Consider the following 25,637-nt stretch of genomic DNA (forward strand, 5'->3'; position numbering starts at 1 on the left):
CTGTGGACATTCTTAATGTCCTGAACTATGTAAACTTAAAAATGACACAGTGGTGTTGTGGTACATATATACAATGGAATATTACTCAGCCACAAAAAAGATTGAAATAATGCCATTTATGGCAACATGGATGGACCCAGAAACTATCGAGCTGAGTAAAGTTAGACAGTGAAAGACAAACATCATATGATATCACTTGTATGTGGTATCTGAATAAAAAGATACAAATGAACTTACTTGCAACACAGAAACAGACTTACAGACTTGGAAAAACTTATGGTTGCCAAAGAGGACAGGTTTGGGGGGGAACGGATGGATGGGGCTTGGGTCTGGCATATGCACAGTGAGGTCTATGGAATGACTGGCCAGTAGGGACCTGCTGTAGAGCACAGGGAGCCCCCCCCGCCAATATTCTGTGATCGTCTATGTGGGAAAAGAATCTGAAAGAGAAAGGATGTGTGTATGTGTGTGTGAGTCACTTTGCAGTACAGCAGAATGATCACAACTTTGTAAATCAACTGGACTTCAAAAAAATTTTAAAAAAGATTTAAAGAGAAAAAAATGGCTCAGTGGTGAACTTTTTTTTTTTTTTTTTTTGTCTTTTTGCCTTTTCTAGGGCCAATCCCACGGCATATGGAGGTTCCCAGGTTAGGGGTCCAATCGGAGCTGTAGCCGCCGGCCTACGCCAGAGCCACAGCAACGCAGGATCCGAGCCGCGTCTGCAACCTACACCACAGCTCACGGCAACGTCAGATCCTTAACCCACTGAGCAAGGCCAGGGATTGAACCCGCAACCTCATGGTTCCTAGTCGGAGTCGTTAACCACTGTGTCACGATGGGAACTCCAACGGTGAACTTTTTAATACGAATTTTACTACAATTGAAAAGAAAATTTTTAGGGCCCCACACTGGCCTCCAGAACACTCACCCTGCCCATTCTCTGTGATCCTTGCTGTTACCTGCTGTTCCCTCCAGCCTGGACAATGGCCACTCCTCCTTTGCAGTCCGGCCCCTACCCCCCACGCCCGCTGCCCCTCCTGTGAGCCACTGGTCCCTGTGGTGAGCTTCGGAGCTGATCCCTGGGGACCTGGGAGGAGCCAGCGCCGGGACGCCACTAGCAATGGGGCGTGCAAAACTCAGACCCCCGGGTGAGGGGGTTCCAGTGTTTCCAGAACATCACAAGGTCTTTACAAGAGCCCCTGGCTCCCCCAAGATGGTTCTTGTGTTTAATCTTTTCTATTTAATCCTTTGCGATCAGAGCTTAGCAGCCTGTCCTCACTACACAAAGTCCCTTGTCCATCGCAGCCAGCCCTGGGGGGTCCCCCCCAGGGAACTGTGTTTCTCTGAGCTCCCCCACCCCCACCCTGCACCTCCTTTGTCCTTGGCCATCAGAGGTCTGCACTTTACTACACGAAAGGAGACAGTATCGCCCAGTGAGTAAGAGACAGGTGTCTCCCCTGCTCAGACATGCTTGGGTTCACATCCTGGCTCAACCAACTGCTGGGTACAAGGCCTTAGGCAAGTTACTTAGGCTGGTTATTCCTCAGTCTTCTTATCTCTAAAATGGGGTAATACGACTTTCTTTAGTGTCATTATAAGGATTAAATTCAGTTCATCGATGCTGTCCATTGAACACTGGCGATGAGAGGCAGGTCTGTGTGGCGGCTGGTCGCTGGGCTATGGAGCCAGACTGTGAACGTGACCTTGAGCAGATTACTGGGTTTCTCTGTGCCTGTTTTCTCCTCTCCGAAATGGGAATTACAACAGTAATTTACATTACTGAGCTGTTGCAAGGCCTACATGCTTGTCACCTTCACACAGTAAAGCGTGTCGCATGCAGTCTGCCCATAGTCAGTGTCCAATAAGTGTTAACTCTTGCCATTGAAAAAATGAGGCTGCAAAAAAAATTCCAGAATGCATGACGAAATCTGTGGCTAAAACGGCCAACAAAAATCAAATGTTTCATAAAGACTAAAAGAGACTGGAAAATAAATATCTTAGTATCTTGAAGAAAAATGACATTTTCATTTTTCAAAATGAAAAAAAAATTATGGAGAAAGTGGAAACATAACAAGAATAAACTCCCTATGGGCATTATAACCAATTTGCAAAATACTCTGGCTTTTAGGTAAGAGCAATGAAACCTATCTTTCACTGCTATTTCCAGTGAAAGTGTTTCCATGGCAGGGACTCTCCCCCACCCAGGTAGAATCGTGGCTCAACACTCAGCCAGTGTTCAAGTCAGTGAATTACTTTGGTTAAACACTGGTCAGCCTGGAATTAGAGAAAGGCGCAGAGCACGAAAGACGAGGGCCAAGGGAAGGGCAGGAGACCGGAGGCTGTGGGTCTGGCCCCGTGGGCCCCCCTCCCCTGCTCCCACCCATGACACTCGCCATTGAACACCCATGATGGCGCCCGGCGGTCTTGATCCCGTTGGGAAGAAATGGTCAAATAACAGCTAGAAGGAGGATTACTCTGGAAACAGCCCTGAGGAGCAAAGTGCTCTGGTTCCTCTGCTCCCCCTTATCCTTTCAAGGTCAGTGGAGATCACCTCCCCTTATCCTTTCAAGGTCAGTGGAGATCACCCCCCCCTTATCCTTTCAAGGTCAGTGGAGATCACCCCCCCCTTATCCTTTCAAGGTCAGTGGAGATCACCCCCCCTTATCCTTTCAAAGTCAGTGGAGATCACCTCCCCTTATCCTTTCAAGGTCAGTGGAGATCACCCCCCCTTATCCTTTCAAAGTCAGTGGAGATCACCTCCCCTTATCCTTTCAAGGTCAGTGGAGATCACCCCCCCTTATCCTTTCAAGGTCAATGGAGATCATGTAGGCATTGTTGCTGTCCAACTGCAAGGCGTGCTTGGTCACAGTCAGCCGAGGGGCAGCTCTTCATTCACTATTTGGAAGCCTGGTGTGTGCCAGGCCCCCTCCAGCAAGGATCTTTTTTTCTCCTTTTTGGGCCACCCCGCAGCATACGGCGTTCCTGGGTCAGGGGTCAGATCCAAACCGTAGTTGTGACCTACACCGCAGCTGCTGCAATGCCGGATCCTTAACCCACGGCACCCGGCCGTGGATCGAACCTGCATCCCAGCGCTCCCAAGGTGCTGCCAATCCCGTTGAGCCACAGCGGGGACTCCTCTAACAAGGATTTTAAAGAGCTCAGTCTGTCACGTGTTGTCTTGTTTCGTAGGAGAGGAAAACGAGATCTGGAAGGGAAGCAGCTGCCCCGTGTGACCCGGCGGCTGAAGAAGCGTGAGGACCCGAGTACCTCTTGAGGGTTTAGGATGCGTTCTCTGTGGGTCATGGACGAGGGTGGGGAAAGGAGGCTGAGTGCCCACCAGAGGCCCCCTGCGGAGGTTAGAGGGGAGGAACCCTCAGAGGCGAACCCACGCATAGCCCCTCCTTGCGAGTCTGTAGCTCTAGACTTTGTCCACGAGGCTCATTCCAATCACTGGGGAATGTTCAGAGCTTGGCCTTTTCCGTCTCGCCTCATAATCCAAGAGATTTAAAATGATTAACACAGGCCTATCATTCCGGATTGAATGGAGAACAAGATACACGCAGAGAGCTTCCAGTTCCAGGCAAAGCAGGACGGTCACAGGACACCGAGGGTGTGGGACCAGGGTGCAGGGGAGGGACACAGGCCGACGGGGGACGCTGCCTGGATCTGAAGGCCAAGGGGGCTTCGCCAGGAGGAGTGGGTGGGCGCGGCGTGGGCAGGGAATGAGTCTTAGGACCTGATTTTTCTTTTGCCTTTGACCTAGAAGCAGCTCGATGCTGGTGGATCAGAATGAGCAGGGAGAAAGGCGACAGAGCCAGAGAAGAAAGAGCCTCCGGGGTGGAGGAAGAAGGATGTGATGAGAAGGGCAGGTCCTTAGAGAGCTCGGATGATCCCGCCTGCGTTGCTCATTCCGGACTTTGCGTCTCCCTGCTTCTGTCTGTCTCCATGGTGCGACGAGGAGCTCGTGCGTCAAGCATCTTAGAGCGCCAAGCACCTAACGGGAATGGGTTCCCACCTTCAGAGATGGGCACCAGCCTGTGAACTGCCGCTTGTCCGCAGCCGGGCCAAAGCAGACTGGCTCTGGGATGACACCTGGGAGCAGTTAATCATGAACATTCACAGGATGAACCAGGCAGGAAGGGTTGACGATATTGCAGAACAATTTTTATTCAAGTAGAAACATGCGCACGAGTATCGGCAAACACTTTGGATGGTCCACACACACACACACACACACACACACACACACACCGAGGAAGCTCCTGAGATAAAAGATGCAGGTGGATGCATCGTTCCTGAGAAAAGTAGCCTCGCTGGTTCCTCTTCCTGAAATCTGCTATATGTGGGCACTGCCTTGCCCACGCTTTTATCAACTTCTGATGAGATTTCAAGGAGTGGGCACAGCCTTTATAATCAGGAAACATGTTAGGAATTTTTTTTTTTTTTTGTCTTTTTAGGGCTGCACCCACGGCATATGGAAGTTCCCAGGCTAGGGGTCTAATTGGAGCTGTAGCTGCTGGCCTACACCACAGCCACAACAATGCCAGATCTGAGCTGTGTCTGCGACCCACACCACAGCTCATGGCAACACCAGATCCTTAACCCACTGAGCAGGGCCAGGGATCAAACCCGCAACCTCCTGGTTCCTAGTCGGATTCGTTTCCTCTGCGCCACAACGGGAACTCCCAGGAATTTCTTACTCTGCCTCAAAATACACACTCTTCAGAACAAGAATTTATTTCATACCATTGAAACACCAAAAACCATGACTTGCCTTCTTTACTCGGCTGGTTTTTTGAGTGACACATAATTTAAAAAGAGGGAGGATCTGGAAAAAACAAAACTCAAACAGAAGGTAAAGTTATCAGGGAAGAGGGCAGTCTCATCAATTTCCACTGCAAACCCCATACGCTCACATTTCATCTTGGCTCCTGTCTTGTTTAACACCGTTTCCATAGAATGTCTGAATGCAAACAATACACAACTTTGCCACCATTTCAAAAACTTAAGTTAATCGCAAATGACTTGATTTGTGTGGTAGGAAAGGAGTAACATGCAGGGTATGGACCCAGTGTTGTGTGTGTGTGTGTGCACATATGTGTGTGTACTTTTAAAGACGTCTCTAAAAAAGAAAAGGAACAGCAGGACATGTTTTAGAGTTTTAGGTTCATGGCTGGCTGCTTAGAAAAGAGCTTTCTTGGTTTGGTTCACTGTCCTCAAGTCGTTCCCATCAGGGGCCACCCAGCAGAGGGTCCTGTCACCAGGGGACAGGAGGCCCGGGCACATTCTGGGCCCACGCCATCCTCCACGTGCTTCTTGATGGTCACATCTGCGTCTGTACGTCGGTGTCCAGCTTGGGGTACAGGCTATCCTTTCCCAGGTACTTTTTCTTTTCGTCCATATCAAACTGAGCTTCAACCTCTGCTGGGTTGATGTACGTGTAGAATCGAGCCATGATGGCAAATATTATGCAGACGGCGAGGAGCAACCCCGCAAACAGAACGTACTCGGCCCACTTGGAAGGAATTGGAGCAAGAAAGAAAGAAACACAGTGCAGGTTATGGAAATGTCTGTCTCTCAGGTCCATCTCCCTGCTACATCCAGAGGGGAGGTGCTTGGGAATTAAGCTGTTGGGGAAAATTGGTAGGTTGCTGCCACGATATAGATTGGCTAGGGTTTTTTTGGGGGGGCGTCAGGGGGTGTGCTCCTGGCATGCAGAAGTTTCCAGGCCAAGGATTGAACCCGAGCCACAGGAGTGACAATGCTGAATCCTTAATGGCTAGGTCTCCAGGGAACTCCTGTCCAGCTTTTCTTTTTTTTTCCCCCATTTTTTAACGTTTTATTGAAGCATAGTTGATTTACAACGTTGTGATAATTTCTTGGTCCAGCTTTTCTTGAACGTCCAGGTATAACGTTAACATTTTCCTAACATCTCTGGTGTGCAGACACCCAGGACTTGGGGAAGAGGAGAGAAACTTTCTGAAAACCAGTCTTAAGGCACAGAGCTGGCCCCTGGAAGGACAGGGGACCCCAGAACACCAGGCAGTGCTCTCGAGGCAAAAAGAATGTGCTGAAATGTTCTCAGCCCCCCGTGGTATCCTCTGGCAACGCCGTGCGGTCATGGCCATGCAGGATTAGCACGGGCTCTGGTGGGACCCGGTGGGGGCAGTGACGAATCTGACGGGGCGAGGGACCGCCCCCTCATGAGGCGGAGATGCTGAGCACCAGAGGGGAGCGTTTCAGTACCGGAAAAGCTCTCATTTTATTATACAATGACAACCTACAGGATGGCTTTAACTTCAGGGATATGAAACTTTCCAGATCACATGCCTGGTTTGGGGCCATTAAGCTGCATTCGCTGAAGCTAGGGAGGATCTTTCTTTATTATTATTATTATTATTTACTTATTTTGATTTTTTACAGCTGCACCTGCAGCCTATGGAAGTTCCTGGGCCAGGGGTTACAGTGGAGCTGCAGCTGCCAGCTGACACCACAGCCACAGCAACGCTGGATCTGAGCTGCATCTGTGACCTATGTCACAGCTCGTGGTAATGCTGGATCCTTAACCCACTGAGCGAGGCCAGGGCTCGAACCCGCAGCCTCCCAGATACTCTGTCGGGTGTTTAACCCGCTGAGTCACAATGAGAACGCCAAGATCTTTACTGGGAGAGGAAACCACCGTAGGGTGTACGTCTGGTGACCCATCTGGTGACACCTGGCTATTTTCCAGCTGTCTAACACCAGGCAGAAATCAGAAGGATCAGCACACACTTGGCCATAGGACTATTTGGCATCGCCCTGTCTGGCTGGCTTGGCAGTTGTACTCAGCCGTTGGCCAAGAGGCCCATGTGTATATGCGTGGCTGGGGCGGGGGGCAGAGGGTTGTCAAGATAACCATTCACAGCTAAGACAGACGTTCACGCAACCTCTTTTCCAGCCCCTACCTGTTCACTGAACTGGCCTGCTCCTGCCACGATAAGCACGATGATGTTGCCAACAGCCACGGTCAACAGCCATCCTGCTTGAAGCACCGACTTCATGTTGGAAGGAGCCTGAGGAAGTGAAGCAGAGTGAGTCCCAAGCTCAGAGCAGAAGAACACGGCTCACTCACCCACGCATTTAATGAGGCTGCCTGGCCCCCACGTGCACCGTAAGAGTCAGGTTGGCTTAAACCAAAAAGGGTTATCCCGCGGACACCCAGCCATCCCGAGGCACACGCTGCACGAACATACACGAATCCTCTGTTTTCCGTCTCCACACGCTCGCCAAGCGGTCATCCTAAGGAAGCGACAAGTCTGCAGAGGAACCGATTCTCTTTCTACAGAAGGGGTTTCAAGCACGGCTATTTGGTCTAAACTACTCTTCTCTCAAAAGGGACGCTGCTCTCTGCACTGTCGTCTTGGTCTTTTGTGAACCTCCCTGTCACGTCGCCAAAACCCCTCTTCAAACTCTTGGCACCTGGGTTACAGTCACCTCCTGAATTCGACGGTGAGGTCACTGCAGAAGGCGATTATCCCACCCTCATTACCGTCTTCACTGCGAAAACTGACGGTACTAGGTATGGTGGGGCTATGACGACTCTAACTGTGTTTTGTTTTTTTTTTTTCTTTTTTCATTTTTATGGCTACACCTGCAGCATGTGGAAGTTCCCAGGCTAGGGGCAGCATCGGAGCTGCAGCTGCCAGCCTACCTCACAGCCACAGCCATGCCAGATCTGAGCTGCATCTGTGACCTACGCTGCAGCTCATGACAATGCCGGAACCTTAACCCACTGAGGGAGGCCAGGGGTTGAACCCGCATCCTCATGGATACAAGTCGGGTTCTTAACCCGCTGAACCACAACAGGAACTCTTCTAATGGTATTTTGATAAAATAGTTCAGAAACTCAGCTCTGACTCAGGTATTAGCAAAATTTGCATCATTAGTCTAATACACACAAAAGCGATACTGTTTTTTTTTTTTTTAAAACTTTGAAAGGCTAGGCCTTAACCAGTGTGTTTAGGACTTCCCCGGAGGCCTAGTAGTTAAGGATCCGGTATTGTCACTGCTGTGGCTCAGGTCAGGGCTGTGGCACGGGTTTGATCCATAGCCTGGGAACCGTGACAGGTGCAGCTGAAAAAAAAAATCAGGGTGTTTACTGGGCACTACAAAGGGATGTCACCTGAGCCTTGAAGCTAATGAGGACACAGAGACTGCAAATGAGCACTGCTGTCAGTGGCGCTGTTTCAGAATGTGGGCTCCCCCTACCATCGTGACCCTAGTAATGGTCCTTAATATAGTTTTTCCTACTTAGGACCCCAAATCTCTACTAAATGACTGGAATCAGACACCTATGAGATGTACACACAATGCTGAACCGAGTAATATTCTTTTTTTTTTTTTTTTTTTTTTTTTTTGGTCTTTTTAGGGCCACTGGTGCAGCATATGGAGGTTCCCAGGCCAGGGGTTGAATTGAAGCTACAGCTGCCAGCCTACACCACAGCCACAGCAACGCAGAATCTGAGCCATGTCTTTGACCCACACCACAGCTCACAGCAATGCCAGATCCTTAACCCACTGAGCAAGGCCGGGGATCAAACCCATGTCCTCGTGGATATTAGTCGGGTTCATTACCGCTGAGCCACAGTGGGAACTCCAAACAGAATAATGTTCTTTTTCAGTGTATAAAACTTGATGGTCCTCAGAACCCTGTTTGGGAGAATCTACCTCAAAGCTTTCTAGAGTTTTTTTTTTACACTGTAAACACAGGACTACCCCAGCTTTTAATTCAGTCCCAGGAGCCGTTTTTGGAGGCAGGGTTGTAGGGGGTGCTGTGCAACAGTAGACGAGTGACCTGAGAATAGGAGAACTCCAGTCCCGTGACAGAGAAGACCACCTCGCCGCAGGTGATGAGGAAATACTGCGGGATCTGCAGAGCCATGTTAATCGTATTGGGGGAAATATCCTCAAAAATCTTCAGATCGGGGCAGCTGTCCTCCTAAACCAGAAAGGCAAAAGCGAGAAGAAGAAGTGAAAATGGAGACTGCTTCCAGAATAAAACGGCTCAGACGGGCCAGATGAATTTGGACCTCCAGAATCACGGCATAGGATGGATCCTGTAAGTATACCTCTCTCTCTTTCTTTCTTTCTTTCTTTCTTTCTTTCTCTCTTTCTCTCTCTCTCTCTCTCTTTCTCTCTCTCTCTCTCTTTCTTTCTCTTTCTTTCTTTCTCTCTCTCTTTCTTTCTTTCTCTTTCTTTCTTTCTTTCTTTCTCTCTCTCTCTCTCTCTCTTTCTTTCTTTCTTTCGCTTTTTTTTAGGGCCACACTCACAGCATGTGGAAGTTTCTAGGCTGGGGTCAAATTGGACGGTAGCTACTGGCCTATGCCACAGCCACAGCGATGCAGGATCCAAGCCGCATCTGCCACCTATACGACCGCTCACAGCAACACCGGATCCTCAACCCACTGAGGGAGGCCAGGGATCAAACCTGCATCTTCATGGATCCTAGTCGGGTTTGTTACCACTGAGCCACGACGGGGCCTCCCACGTTTTCAATGTAAATATGCAACACTGTATTTTATTTTTTATTTTTCCTTTGCCATTTCTAGGGCTGCATGCGCGGCATTTGGAGGTTCCCAGGCTAGGGGTCGAATCGGAGCTGTAGCCACTGGCCTACGCCAGAGCCACAGTAACGCAGGATTCGAGCTGCGTCTGCAACCCACACCTCAGCTCACGGCAACACCGGATCCTTAACCCACTGAGCAAGGCCAGGGATTGAACCCGCAACCTCATGGTTCCTAGCCATGGATTTGTTAACCACTGCGCCACAACAGGAACTCCAGCAACACCGTATTTTATACTTGAGATGGGATGGCCCCAGTGGGACCTGAAAAATATGCTCACTGGCATTTTTCTCCTAAGTAAGAGAGGCGATTGGAAGCTCGGTTGGTGGAGAACATTGACAGCTTCCTGAAAAGTCCATGTTCACAGTCTAGGAGGAAGCATCAGACACGGGTGGTCGTGAACTTTTAGAGTAAGTCGGCCTGTTTAATTGTATTCTCACCATGAACGGAAGGCAGTGACCAACTCAAGAATCCGCGGTCAAGTGAGTTAATTCTAAGCCCATGTGAAAGCCGCATCCTGGCATCCTATCCACAGGGTGGGAGCAGAACTTCTGTGTCAGGGCCTTGACTCACCTTCCTCGTGATCACATAGGTAAACGCGCTGCCAAATTCAAGGCTGGAGGACGTGAAATTATTTTTACACTGCGGTGAAATCTCCGGTGAGTGCACGATGAAGCTTTTTCTGTGGAAGAGAAAGAAGAATACAGGCCAACGTTCGTGGCGTGGAAAGCGCCAATGTATTATTTAAAAAAAAAAAAAAAAAAAACTGGAAACTCCTGAACTTTGGAGCAACGTGATCGGTGTAGGTACTTACGCGCCTGAAGGAAAAAACTGATAGGCGCTGGCGTTGTGACTGGTGACATCTATGTAGACTTTCCCATCCATCGTGACATTGAAGCTCTCGTCAAAAGTATTTACAAATCTGAAACACAAAACCCACGCTCTCGTGACCAGATCCTGGATGGAGCTGCTCTAGGGTCCAGGAGAGGCATCTGAGGTTGGGCTCGTTTCCCTTTTGGAGGGAACTGAGATGTTGGCAGCAGGTGTCTAAAGGCAGCAAGTATCCAAGCCCAGGTGTGCCTTTGTGCACCTGCCCATGAGAACACACCTGCGAGAGTTTATTAAACAGTTAAAGGCCGGTTCTAAGCACTTTGTGGCCAGGCACCACGGTGATGACAGTGGGGATGTGAAGCATGGATTGACGTCGGTGCTGACCCTGTCCCCTCCCAGAAGGCAAGCGTGTCACTTTTCTCATTGCTTCAGAAGCTTGAGAGACAAAGCGGAAAAGAACCCAAAGCAGAAGTTGCCCAGTACTAAAAGGCAGCCTCCAACTGGGGCTTCTTTGGGGGGCAGGAGAGCCCGTTTCTTCCTTTCGCTCTACAGCAGAGCCTGAGGCAGGGAGGGGCCCAGGAAGTGGCGAGGAAGCAGTGGGCCAGCCCAGCCATCAGAGACAGACTAGAGGGATTCCCTTCGGAGGGTAGGGACCTATGTCTGCAGGTGGCACCCCGCGGGAGTCAGGCTGCGAATGGAACCCCCGGTCAGACAGGGTGTCAGGTCCCAAGACTTCCAATCTCTGCAGTGTCCCCTGTGCCCAAGCTCCTGGTTTGATTGGGGACAGCACTGCTTCCTCCGTGGGACAGAGTCTCCTGCAGCCTGGAACATTCAAGCCAGGATCTCTAAGCATCTGTCTACACATGCAGCACTCATATGGCTCTTAGGAGGTAAACAACTCAAGTGTTTCTGTGGCTGTGGTGTAGACTGGCAGCTGCAGCTCCCATTCAACCCCCAGCCTGGGAGCTTCCATATGACGTGGGTGTGGCTCCCCCCCCCCAAAAAAAACCCCACAGAAATTACATTCCATCACCATCTATTTTAGGGATGTGGAATCGCTTCTGGTGACCCTTATATAAAAACACAGTGTGTCATTCTGAGCTCTCGAAAACGTATGTTTTGAAATACTTTTGTGTAAGTGAAGCACCTTTGACTTCTAACAAGGGCAACAGCGCTCAGAGTTTTCTGAACAACTGTCTCCTGGGTTCCAACCCTCAGGGCCGCTGGCCTCAAATGCTCTACTTCTCCTTCACATCGACTACTCATTAATTTTTGTCAACAGTGGCCAGGTTTCATCTCCTTTGTGGCCAAATTACTCCTGGGCCAACTGAGGGACTGAAAGAACATTTCTATGAATTCGACTCAGTGCCGGAAGTCCTTGGGCATTTGCCTTGTGTTGTTTGACAGGGGCTTCATACAGACAACTGAGCCTGATACAGGTCAACAGGAGCCTAAGAGGATGAGTACTGCTCCAAATTGTAAATGACACTGTTGAAAAAGATTAAGATGAAATATCAAAAGAGACACAGGGACGGAAACCACCTAAACGTCCACCAACAGAGGAATGGATAAAGTAGACGTGCTGCATTTATTTACCCAATGGAATACTGCTCAGCCACAGAAAAGAAGGAAATAACGCCATTTGCAGCAACACGGATGCACCTAGAGATTCTCGTACTAAAGTGAAGCAAGTCAGAAAGAGAAAGACAAACAGCCTATGAGATCACCTATATGTGGCCTATGACACAAAATGACTCATCTGCAAAACAGAATCAGATTCACAGAGAACCTCCTTGTGGTGACCAAGGAGGAGGGCGGCTGGAGGAGGGATGGCTCGGGAGTTTGGGATTAGCAGGTGCCAACTACTATAGACAGAATGGATGAGCAACGAGGTCCCACTGTGGAGCACAGGCAACTATATTTACTATCCTGTAAAACCATCATGGAAAAGCATATGACAAAGAAGGAGCGTGTGTGTATAGTATGTATCGGTATATCTCTCTGAATCGCTTTGCTGACCAACAGAAATTCACACAACTATACTTCAATAATTTTTTTTTTTAAATGAGAAAGATAGTGAAAATAGTATGAGATTAGGAAACAGACCCTGGGCAGGGGTCCTGGCTGTATATACTATAAGCCATAAGACTGACTAAATTGTACCCTAGGACTTAAGGAAGACTCGTCTGCCTGACATGTGTCTCAGGGCTGGTACAAAATGCGAGTAAGAATGGAAATAACCTGGAAAAAAAAGCAGCATCACAAATAGCAGATGTGTTTTCATATACATACAAAATAGTACAGCGCAAACAGCAACACATAAACATAAACATATTCTGGGTGCTTTGAAGGGCGAAGAAAGAGGAGGTTTAGGATCTGTGGTTCTCTAAGTGTTCTCGTGGCGCAAATCCTAGGGTCCCATTAAGGCTTTAAGTTGGGCTTCTCAGAAGCACCAGGATCTAGGATCACGGGATGAGGCATGGAGAGGGGGAACCAGTGAGAAAACGACAAGATGGGACCAGTTCCTTGAAGAGTAACCAAGGGACAGTGATAGTTGTTCCTTTTTAGTTAAACAAAGGGGGGGCTTTATGAGATATAATTTCCCTACTGCAAAATTCTCCCCTTCAACGTGTGCACCTTGGTGAGTTCACTGTACTCACAGGGTTGTACAACCATCACAACAGTCCAGTTCTCATCACCCCAAGAGCAACAGCCAATGGCCCTGCCTCTCCGTGTCCCTGTCCCCAGCCCATGGAAACCACTCGCTAATCTGCTTTCTGTCCCTGTGCACCTGCCCGCCTCCATTTCATGTAAATGGAATCATACGGCAGGAGATCTCTGGGTTGGGCTTCTTGCACTTGGCATAATGTTTTCAAGGCGTATTCACATTATAGCGTATGTATCAGCACCCCATTCCTTTTCATGGCTGAATGATATTCCCCTGTGTGGCTAGACCACAGTTTGTTTATCACTGATGGGCATTTGAGGTGTTTCCACATCTTGCATATTGCCAATAATGCTGCTATGAACTTTCATCTTCAAGTTTTTGAGTGGGACATATACTTTCCATTTTGGGGGGCTATATTCCTAGGAGCAAAACTGCTAGGCCATACGGTAACTCCATGTTTACTAGTTTGAGAAACAGTTTTTCCAAGTAGTTGCATCATTTTATAGTTCCACCAGCAATGTGCAAGGATTCCAATTTATCTGCCTCCTTGCCAACACTTATGTTTTTAAAGATTTATTCATTGCAGCCTAGTGAATGTGACATGGTATCTCTTTGTGATTTAGATTTGCATTTCCCTAATGAGCAATGAGGCTGAGCAGCTTTTCATGTGCTTTTTAGCCAATAACTTATTTTCTTTGGATAAATACCTCTTCAAATACTTTGCCCCATTAAAAAAAATGGGTTATTTGTCCTTTTATTATTGAGTTGTAAGGATTTGTTTTTAAATTGAATTGCATTTTAAAAACATTTTTAAATTAGAGTATAGTTGAATTACAATGCTGTACATAATAATTCTTTATATATTTGGAATGTCTCTAATCAAATATATGATTTGCAACTATTTTCTCTCTTTCTGTGGGTTGGCCTTTACATCATTTGTAGCACAAATGTTTTCAATTTTGAAGACGCCTAAGCTGCTTTTTTTTTCTTTTGTTGTCTGTGCATTTGGTTTCATATTTAAGAAACTGTCGCCTAACCCAAGGTCACAAAGATTCACTCCTATTTTTCTTCTACAACTGGTATTGATTTAGTTATATTTAGGTCTATGATCCTTTAAGCTAATTTCTGCGTCTGGTATCAGTGGAAGGTCCAACTTCAGTCTTTTGCATGTGGATTTCCCATTGTCTCAGTACCATTTGTTGAAAACGTCACAATTTTTAAAATGAAGCTTGAAGCTTTTTTTTGTTTGTTTTTTGTTTTGGTCTTTTTAGGGCCATACCTGCTGCATATGGAGGTTCCCAGGCTAGGGGTCGAATTGGAGCTGTAGCTGCCGGCCTACGCCAGAGCCACAGCAACACCAGACCTGAGCCGTGTCTGCGACCTACACCACAGCTCACAGCAACGCCGGATCCTTAACTCACTGAGCGAGTCCAGAGATCGAACCCGAATCCTCATGGATACTAGTCAGGTTTGTTAACCACTGAGCCACTCCTGAAACTATTTTTTGAATCTACTTATGGCCAGTCATGCCTCAGGCACAGTCCCTTCTTGAAGCATCTTCAATCTGGCAGTCTTGAAAACCAGGATTGAAATAAACTGACATCCAGGCTTTCTGCATAGCCTTTTTCAAATGTTAAATTGAGACTTTTAGTAACTAATGACGTATATAATCATATTATCAACACAAATGATTTTTGTACCACTAGTGAATAAGAATATTTGTAAAATATTGTTTTAACTTCTCTTATCTTTATAGTTCTTTTTTGTATTACTTGTGATGCACGCATTATGTTGGTACTGTAGTGTATACATATATATGTAATTTATAAAGGATACCATATTCATACGTTGTCAAAGGGCTCAAAATGTTTACTGAATGTGATAAAAGGTTTAAAGATCACTGCCCTTGAGAAACTTCCCACATGTGGACAAAAACATATGTGAGTGTGGATTATGACATTGTTTGGAAAGGTGAAGATAGCCTAAATTTCTTCAAATAGAGGGATAGACTAAAAAAACTGTGATATAGCATGACATTGTAAATTAACTATACTTCATAAAAAATTAATTTAAAAAATACGTAAACAAAAAATGTGGTATATCCATGAGATAGAATATTGTACAATGGTTTAGGCAACTGGATAAGGGATACATGTATCAATATGGCTAACTGCTAAAATAATATTTTTAATGTAATATATCATATTATTATTACAGAATGACAGATATATAGGAAAATAACATAGGTTTAAAAACATGCCAAAAACTTGTTTATTTAGCAACATGTAATGTTAAAAAAAAATGAATGAGAAAGATCAATACAAGTTCTCAACCAATTTTTGACTGAAATTTTTTCCACTGTAAAACTCTCCTTAAAAAAGATACATGCACTCGCATGTTCATTGCAGCACTATTCACAATAGCCAAGACATGGAAACAACCCAAATGTCCATCAACAGGTGATTGGATTAGGAAGATGTGGTATATATTCGCAATGGAATACTACTCAGCCATAAAAAAGAAACGACAATGCCATTTGCAGCAACATGGATGGAACGAGACTCTCTCATACTGACAGAAATAAGTTAGAAAGAGAAAGACAAATACCATATGATATCACTTATAACTGGAACCTAATATACAGCACAAATGAACGTTTCCACAGAAAAGAAAATCAAAGACTTGGAGAATAGACTTGTGGCTGCCCAGGGGGAGAGGGAGGGAGCAGGAGGGATCGGGAGCTTGGGGTTAATGGATGCAAACTATTGCTCTTGGAATGGATTTACAATGACTGAAATATTGCTACTTTATTTAAAAGACTGCACTGAGCTCCCATCGTGGCTCAGCAGAAACGAATCTGACTAGCATCCATGAGGACGCAGGTTTGATCCCTGGCCTCACTCAGTGGGTTGAGGGATCCGGCATTTCTGTGAGCTGTGGTGTAGGCTGGCAGCTACAGCTCCAATTAGACTCCTAGCCTGGGAACCTCATAGGCCACAGAGCGGCCCTAAAAAGACGAAAAAAAAAAAAAAAAAAAAACCAAAACACAAAACCCCCAAAATAAAAGACTGTACTTAAGGTAATCTGTTTAGGTCCTGCAGCCTCCTGATACACACAAGTAAGAGGATTCCATGGCGCTTAAGTTGCCCTCTTCCTTTATTTCCTATATTACTCAGAAGTCTGACTTCGTGAAATTTTCAAAGTTGTCCTAATTATCAGTTTGTTTCTGACACTGGTTTTTCAGAACTTCCATTTAAAAAAAAAATGTATAGTCTCCTGGGCATTACTGAAATAATAAGACCATTGATCCATTAGGATTTGTTGTTTCCAATTAAAAGAAAAAGTTTCTAGTTTATCTTTTACCACATGGTGGGATTGGTGGGGTACAGTGCTGCTGACCTAATGCCTCCTTCTTTTCCAAGATCTCATCAAAGAAAGGGAGGAGGAGAAGGTGGAGAAGGGGAGGAGGGGGGAGAGAGGGAGGGGGAGGAGGGAGAACAAGAGGAGGAGGAGGAGGGAGAGCAGCAGGAGGGGGAACAGGGAGGAGGAGGGGCAGAGGGGGAGGGAGGAGGGAGAGCAAGGGGAGGGGAGGGGGAATACGGGAGAGGAGAGGCAGAGGGAGAAGGAGGAGGGAGAGCAGAGGGAGGAAGGGGAATGGGGAGGAGGAGGGCGGGGGGAAGAGAGGGGAGAGAGGAGGGGAGGCGGAATGGGGGAGGAGGTAGGGAGGGGAATGGGGGGAGAAGAAGGAGGGGAGGAGGGAGAGCAGGAGGAGGAGGGAGAGGAGAGAGAGCAGCAGGAGGGGAACAGGGAGGAGGAGGGAGAGCAGGAGGAGGAGGGAGAGCAAGGGGAAGGGAGAGGGGAATGGGGGAAGAGGGGAGAGAGAGAAGGAGGAGGGAGAGCAGAGGGAGGAGGGAGAGGAGAGAGAGCAGCAGGAGGGGGAACAGGGAGGAGGAGGAGAGGGGGATGGAGGAGGGAGAGCAAGGGGAAGGGAGAGGGGAATGGGGGATGAGGGGGAGAGGGAGAAGGAGGAGGGAGAGCAGAGGGAGGAGGGGGAATGGGGAGGAGGAGGGCAGGGGGAAGAGAGGGAGGGAGGAGGGGAGGGGGAATGGGGGAGGTGAGGAAGAGGGGAATGGGGGAAGGAGGGGAGGAGGGAGAGCAGGAGGAGGAGGCAGAACAGGGGGAGGAGGAGAGGAGGAGGGGGAGAAGGATGAGGAGGGGGAAACGGGGGATGAGGAGGGGGAGGGGCAGAGGGAAGAGGGCGAGCAGGAGGGGGGGAATGGGGGGGCGGGGGGAAGAGAGGGGGGAATGAGGCTTTAACAGCACCAGGACAAGAAAGGATACCACACTCTAAATTGTCCGTAACAGACAGACAGACAGACAGACAGACCAAATAAGATATGGCCTAACCACAGCAAAATAAATAAATAAATTTAGAAGCCAAAGTTTCTAAAGTTAGGAGACATTTCTGAAGAAACCAAAGCAATGGATTCTGAGACACAAAGGAAACCCCAGAGGCACTTCCAGCTCAGAATTTGGAAGGCCCAGGTGACCATTATCAGCCCATTTCTTTCCAGACCTGCTAAGGCGGGATGTGTGTGTGGGTGTGAGTGTGTGTGTGTGTGTGTGTGTGTGTGTGTGAACAATTCAGAAGACAGAAAAGGTGTCAGGGGATGGACTGTGTCTCCCCCGCCCCGATTCACATGTTGAGGTCTGAACCCCCAGCCCCTCAGGATGTGCCTGTATTTGGAGACAGGGTCTTTGAAGAGGGACCACGAGGTCATTAGGTCAACTGATGCCATCCTCAGCGGAGGAGCTGAGGACCCAGGCACACCAAGGGCCAAGACTGCCAGGTCACAGAGAGAGGACCTCGGAGGAGAGCAACCCCACCCCCACCCCGACCTCGACTTCCAGGCTCCAGAACTGCGAGGAAGCCACTTTCTGTGGGTTCAAGCCTCCCTGGCCGTGGGGCTTTGCTGTGGCCACCCTAGGAGACTAATGCAGAAGAGAACAGAGAAAGTGATGGAAGGAACCAAAAACGGAAAGGTCCCCGTGCTGGCAAGAGGAATAACATCAAATCCAGTTGGAATTATGCTGCAGAGAAATGTGAGCGCACCACGGAGAAAGAAGATAAAGCCTGGCGACGAGAAAATGAAATTGACTACAAAGACAGGCAGATGACTTTTTTTTTTTTTTTTTTTGTCAGCACAACTAGGTGCTAGATGCCAATAGAAATAAACCTCCAAAGTTCTGGAAGAAAACAGCAGCCAACCTCTGACCAAGTGTAAGAACAGAAAAAGACATTTTCAGGCAGGCAAGGGCTTGCAATTTTATTTCACAGCTCCTCTTGGCAAGATAACTGAGCATAATCTGCATCAAAACGAGAAAGATGACACAGAGCCCAAGAAAGAAAAGCTAAAACCTGGGCACACAGTGAAAATTCTATGAGGACAGTGGCCTCGAGGGACTACAGAGCCAAAGTTCAGTTCGGTCACAGAGCACGTACGTGGAAGGCTTCCAGAGAGAAGCGGATCGTTGGATCCGTTCCCTGGCTCCCCTGGGGGATAAAGGCTTGCGCTTTTCTCGACAAGAGGCCAAGGAAGTTCCAGGAAAAAACAAAAGGCATGTGAGAAAGTCTTGGTTAAATTAAAGCAGTCAAGATGCAGGACCGCTGAGTGACGCATGGAATGTTAATTAGTCCTGATATGCAGAATATTTCCTTTTGAGGATATATTTTCAAGGATATAAAGTTGGGGGGGATAAATTAGAAGTTTGGGATTAAAATATACACACTACTGTATATAAAATAGATGACCAACAAGGATCCACTGTGTAGCACAGGGAACAATATCCTGCAATAACCTATAATGGAATAGAATCTAAAAACAGAATACCTATATTATTCTCAATATATATATATATATATACACACACACAGATAGATATACTGAATCACTTTGCTATAACCTAAAACTAACACATCACTGGCAATCAACTGTATTTCAGTAAGTTTTTTTTTTTTTTTTTTTTTTTAAGGCTAAAAAGTAATATTTTCTTCTTCTTCAGACTGATCACTTTTTTTCTGCTTTTTTTTAGGGCTGCACCTGCGACATATGGAAGTTCCCAGGTTTTTCTAAATGTCTTCTTTCGGAGTAAGGAAGTTCCCATCAGTTCCTGATTTGCTGAGAGTTGTTATCATGAATGGATGCTGAATTTTATCAAATGCTTTTCTGCTTCAGTTGATATGCTGTGGATTTTCCTCTTGAATTTACTAAGATGATGCGTTTTATTGATTAATTAAAAAAAATACTGAGCCAGCCTTACATTCCTGGGATAAATCCTATGCTCTCAGCTGATATCCTTGCTACAGCTGGATTTTATTATAGGTATGCATTACTTCCAGGAGAAGCTGATACAACAGAAGTTTTAAAGAAATATACATACCTGACTCCGTTTTCTCCTTTTTCAGGCTTCTGGTTAAGGCCGTCCTTTACCTGAGAAAGAAAACATTTTCAAAGCTAACTCATTAGAATAAGTTCAGGTGGACATTTCAGCCTTTAAGAAGGGGAGTGATGCTGGCGTTTATCCTGGGAGTGAGGGCATAATGATGAGTTTGAGGCTCTGCCCTTAAGCCCTGGTTTTTCTTGAAGTTAACACGAGCCTCTACAGCTGCTAACGCTTGCTTTTTAGCGGTTCCACAGAATCCTGCCCTCTAAGAACGTAGGCCAAGCCATTCAACAGCTCCCTAATTAAATACATTACCATGAGGCCTTAACTCCATATTGAAGATTTAAATTTTTTTTTTTTAATTTTTTTGTCTTTTGTCTTTTTAGGGTCGCACTCGCAGCATGTGGAGGTTCCCAGGCTAGGGGTTGAATTGGAGCCACAGCTGCCAGCCCACACCACAGCCACAGCCACACCAGATCCAAGCTGCATCTGCAACCTACACCACAGCTCACAGCAACGCCAGATCATTAACCCACTAAGCGAGGCCAAGAATCAAACCTGTAACCTCATGGCTCCTAGTCGGATTCGTTTCCGCTTCGCCACACCAGGAACTCCCCACATTGCGCTTTATAGAAGCTCATTTCTCCAGAAAAGTTCACTTTACAGAATACCCATAACTCCTTCATTAGGTCAACATAAGAGCTTCTTTATCTGCTGAATGGCATAACTAGATACCTATATTTTGTCATGAAGTCATTTACATGTATTTTTACTGCTTTCACCTGATGTACTATTATTCACTTTACATTTTCAGAGACTGCTCCAATTTCCCAATTACTCAGTGCAATTTTTTTAAAAAATGAATGCCACTAATGATATATTTAAAATTTTATCTCAAAAAGTCTGAGACTTCATATCCACACATATATACTGTGTGACTTGTGTACACACACACACACCCCACCCCATGCCCGGTTCTTTTCAAATTTTTTCAAATTTTTTAAAATTGATATTAACTCTTCTCATCCACCAGTCAAACTTTTTTTTTTTCTTTTTGGTCAATGTCTCTTGAGGGTCACACCCGAGACATATGGTGGTTCCCAGGCCAGGGGTCGAATTGGAGCTGCAGCTGCCAGCCTTCACCACAGCCACAGCAATGCCAGATCCGAGCCGAGTCTGAGACCTACACCACAGCTCACGGCAACATGGAATCCTTAACCCACTGAGCGAGGCCAGGGATCGGACCTGTGCCCTCATGGATGCTGGTCAGATTCCTTTCCACTGAGCCACAGTGGGAAGTCCCACCAGTCAAACTTTTGCTGGAAGTCAAAGGACTTGGGTCCTGGAAGAGGGAAGACCTGAGGATTATCCAATATGATGCTACTCAAGACAAAGTCACAGCCCCTCAAGGCCGCCTCATCGCGCACAGTCAAGAGTTGGCTGCAGATGCCCAGCTACTTACCACTCGGTAGTGACTGGGGCCCCACACCAGAAGGGTATGGCGATGGCCCTGCTCAAAGTTGTAAGTTACTGGAGTGGCTGGTGATCCAGCAGAACTAATGTTTATACTTGTCAGTTTGTTGACGTCGAAAGTCAGAAATTCGTGTGTCTGTAACGGGGAAAAAGGACTCGTGGTTAATACCAGAGCCTTGTTTGGCACCGTGTAACTCAACAGTGCCATGCGTGCCACCTGCCATCCCAGGCCACCTTCACCCACATCCAAAAATGCCTCTGGTGGGGGGAGCTGGCAGTGGTTTTTCTCGGCCCCCGCTCTACCCCACTCTTGTGGACTCGATCCTAAAGTTGTTTCATGTTTCCGCAAGAAGTATGATTCTCATCCAGCATGTTACTTTTATTTCATTTTATGAAGATAAATGCTGTGGAAATGATTTCTACCACTGGGCAAAGAACAGCAACGGCCTGGCTGAAAATCAATCCCAAGCATTGGGATTCAAACTCTTTTCTCTCCTCCACAACGATTAGTTTGGCAAGATCTAGGGGAGAGGTTCTCAATGGTGGCTGAGCAGGAGTGAGACCAGATCAAAACCTCTGGGGCTGGGACGCTGGCATCAGAATTTTCAAAGCTCTTCGGGTGATTCCAATATAGATGTAAGGTTGAAAAGCTCTAATCCAGACCAGTGACCATCCATCCACTGTAGGGTTTTTCACCCTTGGCACTCTTGGCATTTGGGGCCAGGTAATTCTTGTTGAAGGGGGCTATGTCTCAGCATCTCTGGCTTCTACACAGGAGATGCCAACAGTACACTCTCAGTTGTGACAACAAAAACTGTCTCCCGAGATTGCCAAGTGTTCCCTGGCACTTGGGGGAAAATAGCCCTGGGGGAGAACCACTGACCCAGACCCTTGCTGTTTAAGCTGTGGTCCCCCATGCCAGCCACAGCGACATCACCTGAGAACTTATAAAAATGCAGCATTTCAGACCTACTGATCATGAATCTGCATTTTTTTTTTCTTTTGTTTTTAGGGCCACACCTATAGCACATGGAAGTTCCCAGGCTAGGGGTTGAATCAGAGCTGCAGGTGCCAGCCCACACCGCAGCCACAGCAATGCTGGATCTGAGCTGCATCTGTGACCTACACTGCAGCTCATAGCAATGCCAGATCCTTAACCCCCTGAGCAAGGCCAGGGATCAAATCTATATTGTGGCTACTAGTCAGGTTCTTTCTGAGCCATAATGGGAACCCCACAAATCTGCATTTTAACAAGCTCCCGTGGCGATTCACGGCACATGAAAAAGCACACTGGTCAAGAGAAGTCAAAGTGAGATCAGGATATGAAGACATTTCACTTCTGGACTCATCTTAGGACTTAAACAAGGACCAAGATGACCAGCTTCTCTAAATCCTATTATTTTTAACTCAGGACAGAGGAGGAAAAAGAAAGTTGCATTTCCTTCTACTTACTTGAGACATCTGGTCAAGGGTCACCGTCGTTCCAGGAAAAGATACGGACATGCTGTTATTTCCTATGTTCAGTACTTTAACTTGGACTTCATTTCCTTTGGGGAAGACTGGAAGAGTTTTCTGAGCAAAATAAATAGAATTGGCAGTGAGGTCTGCAGTGTCTACTGAAGATGACCTGAACCGTGGTGCCGGGGTCACCTTCCCGTCTGGCCGAGGGAGGCTGTGCTGGCTGAGTCACACCAAACACCCACCATGAAGCCCAGGGACCCTCCAATCCAGCACCTCATGGCGCCCATAGAAAGCGATGCTCATTTTGGCCATGGAAGCAGTAGAAGGAGCTGCTCTCGGTCCTATAGCTATAGCCACCTCCAGGTTGAAGGACGCCAGGGTATGAAGCCTAATGTCTGAGGGGTCAGAGTCACCACGAATGAATTTAGTCACCTAAATGAATATTAATCTTGTCGTGGTGCCTGAGAGCCAGTCTCCCCAGACACGGGCATCCTTACTCGCCGTTCTGGAAGCCCAGACCTCAGCCCTGGACACAGGGCTCTCCATATCCCATCACAGAGCTGTATGGTCTCCTGCCACGCGCCCTGCTCAGGGTTTCAGCCTTTTCCCTATAATGCCCTCTCTTAAATCCCCGTGTCGCTGAAGCAATCCGTGTTGATTTTAGCCCCACAATTCATGTTCCGCAAAGCTATGTCCAAGAGAAAATGGGTACCTCCCACAAGCTCACAGCAGCATCACTGACAATTGCCAAGAGATGGAAGGACCCAAATGTCCATCGGCAGATAAATGGCTAAACAAAATGTGGTCTATCCATGCGATGGAGTGTTATTCAGCCTTTAAAGGAAGGAAGTTCTAACACATGCAACAACATGAATGAACCTCGACGACGTTACGCTCAGTGAAATAAGCCAGACGCAAAAGGACAAACGCGGGGTGATTCTACTTATGTGAGATGCCGAGAGCAGTCAGATTCGTGGAGACAAAAGAGAACGTTTATAGCTGGGGGGCTGAGGGGTGGGAAGGGGGGAGCTGCTGTTCAGTGGGTCAGAGTTTCAGTTTTGCAAGACGAAAGGCGTTCTAGAAACTGTACACAATGGTACGGATGCTGCTGGACAGGGTCCACTTAGAAATGGCTAAGGTGGTGACTTGTATGTTTTATATGTTTTACCACAACCAAAAATTTAAAGAGAGAGAGAAGGGGCGGGAGAGAAGGTGAAGGGAGGGAGAGGGAGACAGAGACAGAGACAGAAATAGAGAAAGAGACAGAGAACAAGAGAGATGGGGGGTGCGGTGGGGAAAGGAGGGGAGGGGGACAGGCATCATCTACCTCTTGTCTCACGTTCTACATGACAGCTTGTTTCTAAGACCCGATTTCAGACTCACAGCATTCTGGAATCTAGTTTAGTCCCATTTTGAGTCCAACAGATGTGTGGGTTAGCTTGGAAACGCACCACCACTAGGAATCTTTGAATACAAAAGTTGTCCCTCCATTAAAAAGTTCCCATTACAATTTACACATTTTTAAAGGACGTTGTGAGTGTGGAAGCTCTTTTAACCCGTTCTCCTCTTTTAACCGGATCTCCTCTTTTAACCGGATGGTCAAAGATCACCTTCCGCGAACTTCCCTCCCCTCCCCTCGGAACAACCGTATTACAAATGGAAACCGCCATCCAGCTTTTCTTCCATCTGAGCGCACTCTTTGGGCCCTATTCCTGGCTGTGTCCTCAGCAGTGGCAAGAACCCACAGGGCACCCTGACAGAATGGGACTATTTTGCCCAGGGGCATATGGTCCACAGCTCCAGGACTTACTTTATCAGAAAATCCCTGCCCTGCCCCCAGTCCTCTCAGTCCTGGAGAAGGACAGCTTCTGGACGCGCCCCTGGACCCACCAGGCAAGGCTACTGGAGAAGCAGTGCGCGACTCACGTCAATCTCCACCTGCACGATGGCAGCTGCCACGAAAGCCATGGAAGCCAGGAACATCCCAACTGTCATCTTCCTCAGGGAGCTGGAGGGACAAGCAAGAGAGGGACCCTCAATCAGCCGCATAGAAGCGAGCGAATGGTGAACCCCCAAAGGGAGCACCGCCCTCCCATCACCCCTAACAAAACCAACCCCCACCCCAAACACACAGATTCCAAGCTTTGTCTCTTCCTCAAGACCAAGGCTAAGGAGGATAAATGCCCACAGCTTCTCACTGCCATTCGAACATTTCATTTCTGGAAACTATAGTTCGGGGATCCTTTGGCTCATAGTTAAAATCTCCATCACCTACAAGGGAGTCGTCTTCAGAGGCTTTTTCAGGCTGCCATGAATAGCACTGATTTTTAAGGGCCAATTTTCAGAAACATTGGCACACAGACCTCTGACTCAAGAAGATGTCTTTGAAAACCCACTCCATACAGGGGGTTTGGGGGGGGAGCGAGCCGTTCTTTCCACTGAGGCTCTGGGAGCTGAGGACAGCTCATGTGCAAAGCCCTGGCAAAGCCCTGGCACTGACTGAGCCCCAGTCCCAAGCCCACACCGAGGGCCACCTACGTGAAATTCAAACCACACTTCGCGATCAGAGGATACACCACAGCATCCATGATGGGAACCATGATAACGATCAGGATGGCGTTGACGGTCTGCGGACGAAGCAGCGAGGAGCCGTTACTGTTGTCTCCCAGGGGGCTTTGATCCCTGAAAGTGACTCAAGTATTTTTTCCTACCTGCATCTGATCCGGCTGGATTTTAAGCAACCCCTAAAAAGAAGGGGGAAAACATTTCATTGCTAAGTTCACACAGAGGATCAACTGGGGTTGGAATTTACGAGAGGGAAGGAGAAAGGGGGGCAAAGGGACTAAAACAAAGGAAATGCGACCAGGGGCTGTAAACTGTCTCCATGTCCCAAACTTACAATTTGCCCATTCATGGTCGTTGCTTGCAGTGTCCACCTGGAGCCCTTAAAAATAAATAAATTCACGGCATCATTGGAGAACGTGGGTTTTAAACATTTTGTAAGTCATTGTGGAATCTTCTCCATATCAGGAATGAAGTCCAAATTGGCAGGGGGTTCAAAAATGTGTTTCCAATATCAGGCTCATCTCCCAGCTCCATTGTGATGGTAGGTAAGAAGAAACAACTTGCATTTCTGCTCTTCAATTAAAACCATATAG

General features: G+C 47.4%; 1 protein-coding gene across 1 annotated transcript in view; it reads right to left on the reverse strand.

Moving 5' to 3' along the window:
* SLC15A1 (solute carrier family 15 member 1) overlaps positions 4,762-25,637 on the reverse strand; it is a gene marked incomplete at its 5' end in the record, with an annotated part of 37,650 nt that continues 16,774 nt past the window's right edge. Inside the window, 12 exon segments of the mRNA NM_214347.1 lie at positions 4,762-5,515; positions 6,945-7,052; positions 8,834-8,977; positions 10,176-10,284; positions 10,417-10,524; positions 19,543-19,592; positions 21,008-21,154; positions 22,471-22,590; positions 24,406-24,487; positions 25,018-25,106; positions 25,191-25,223; positions 25,379-25,423. Of these exon segments, the coding sequence (NP_999512.1) occupies positions 5,324-5,515; positions 6,945-7,052; positions 8,834-8,977; positions 10,176-10,284; positions 10,417-10,524; positions 19,543-19,592; positions 21,008-21,154; positions 22,471-22,590; positions 24,406-24,487; positions 25,018-25,106; positions 25,191-25,223; positions 25,379-25,423 (1,227 nt within the window).

Source organism: Sus scrofa, chromosome 11 (assembly GCF_000003025.6).
Source record: "Sus scrofa isolate TJ Tabasco breed Duroc chromosome 11, Sscrofa11.1, whole genome shotgun sequence".
Lineage (NCBI taxonomy): Eukaryota > Metazoa > Chordata > Mammalia > Artiodactyla > Suidae > Sus > Sus scrofa.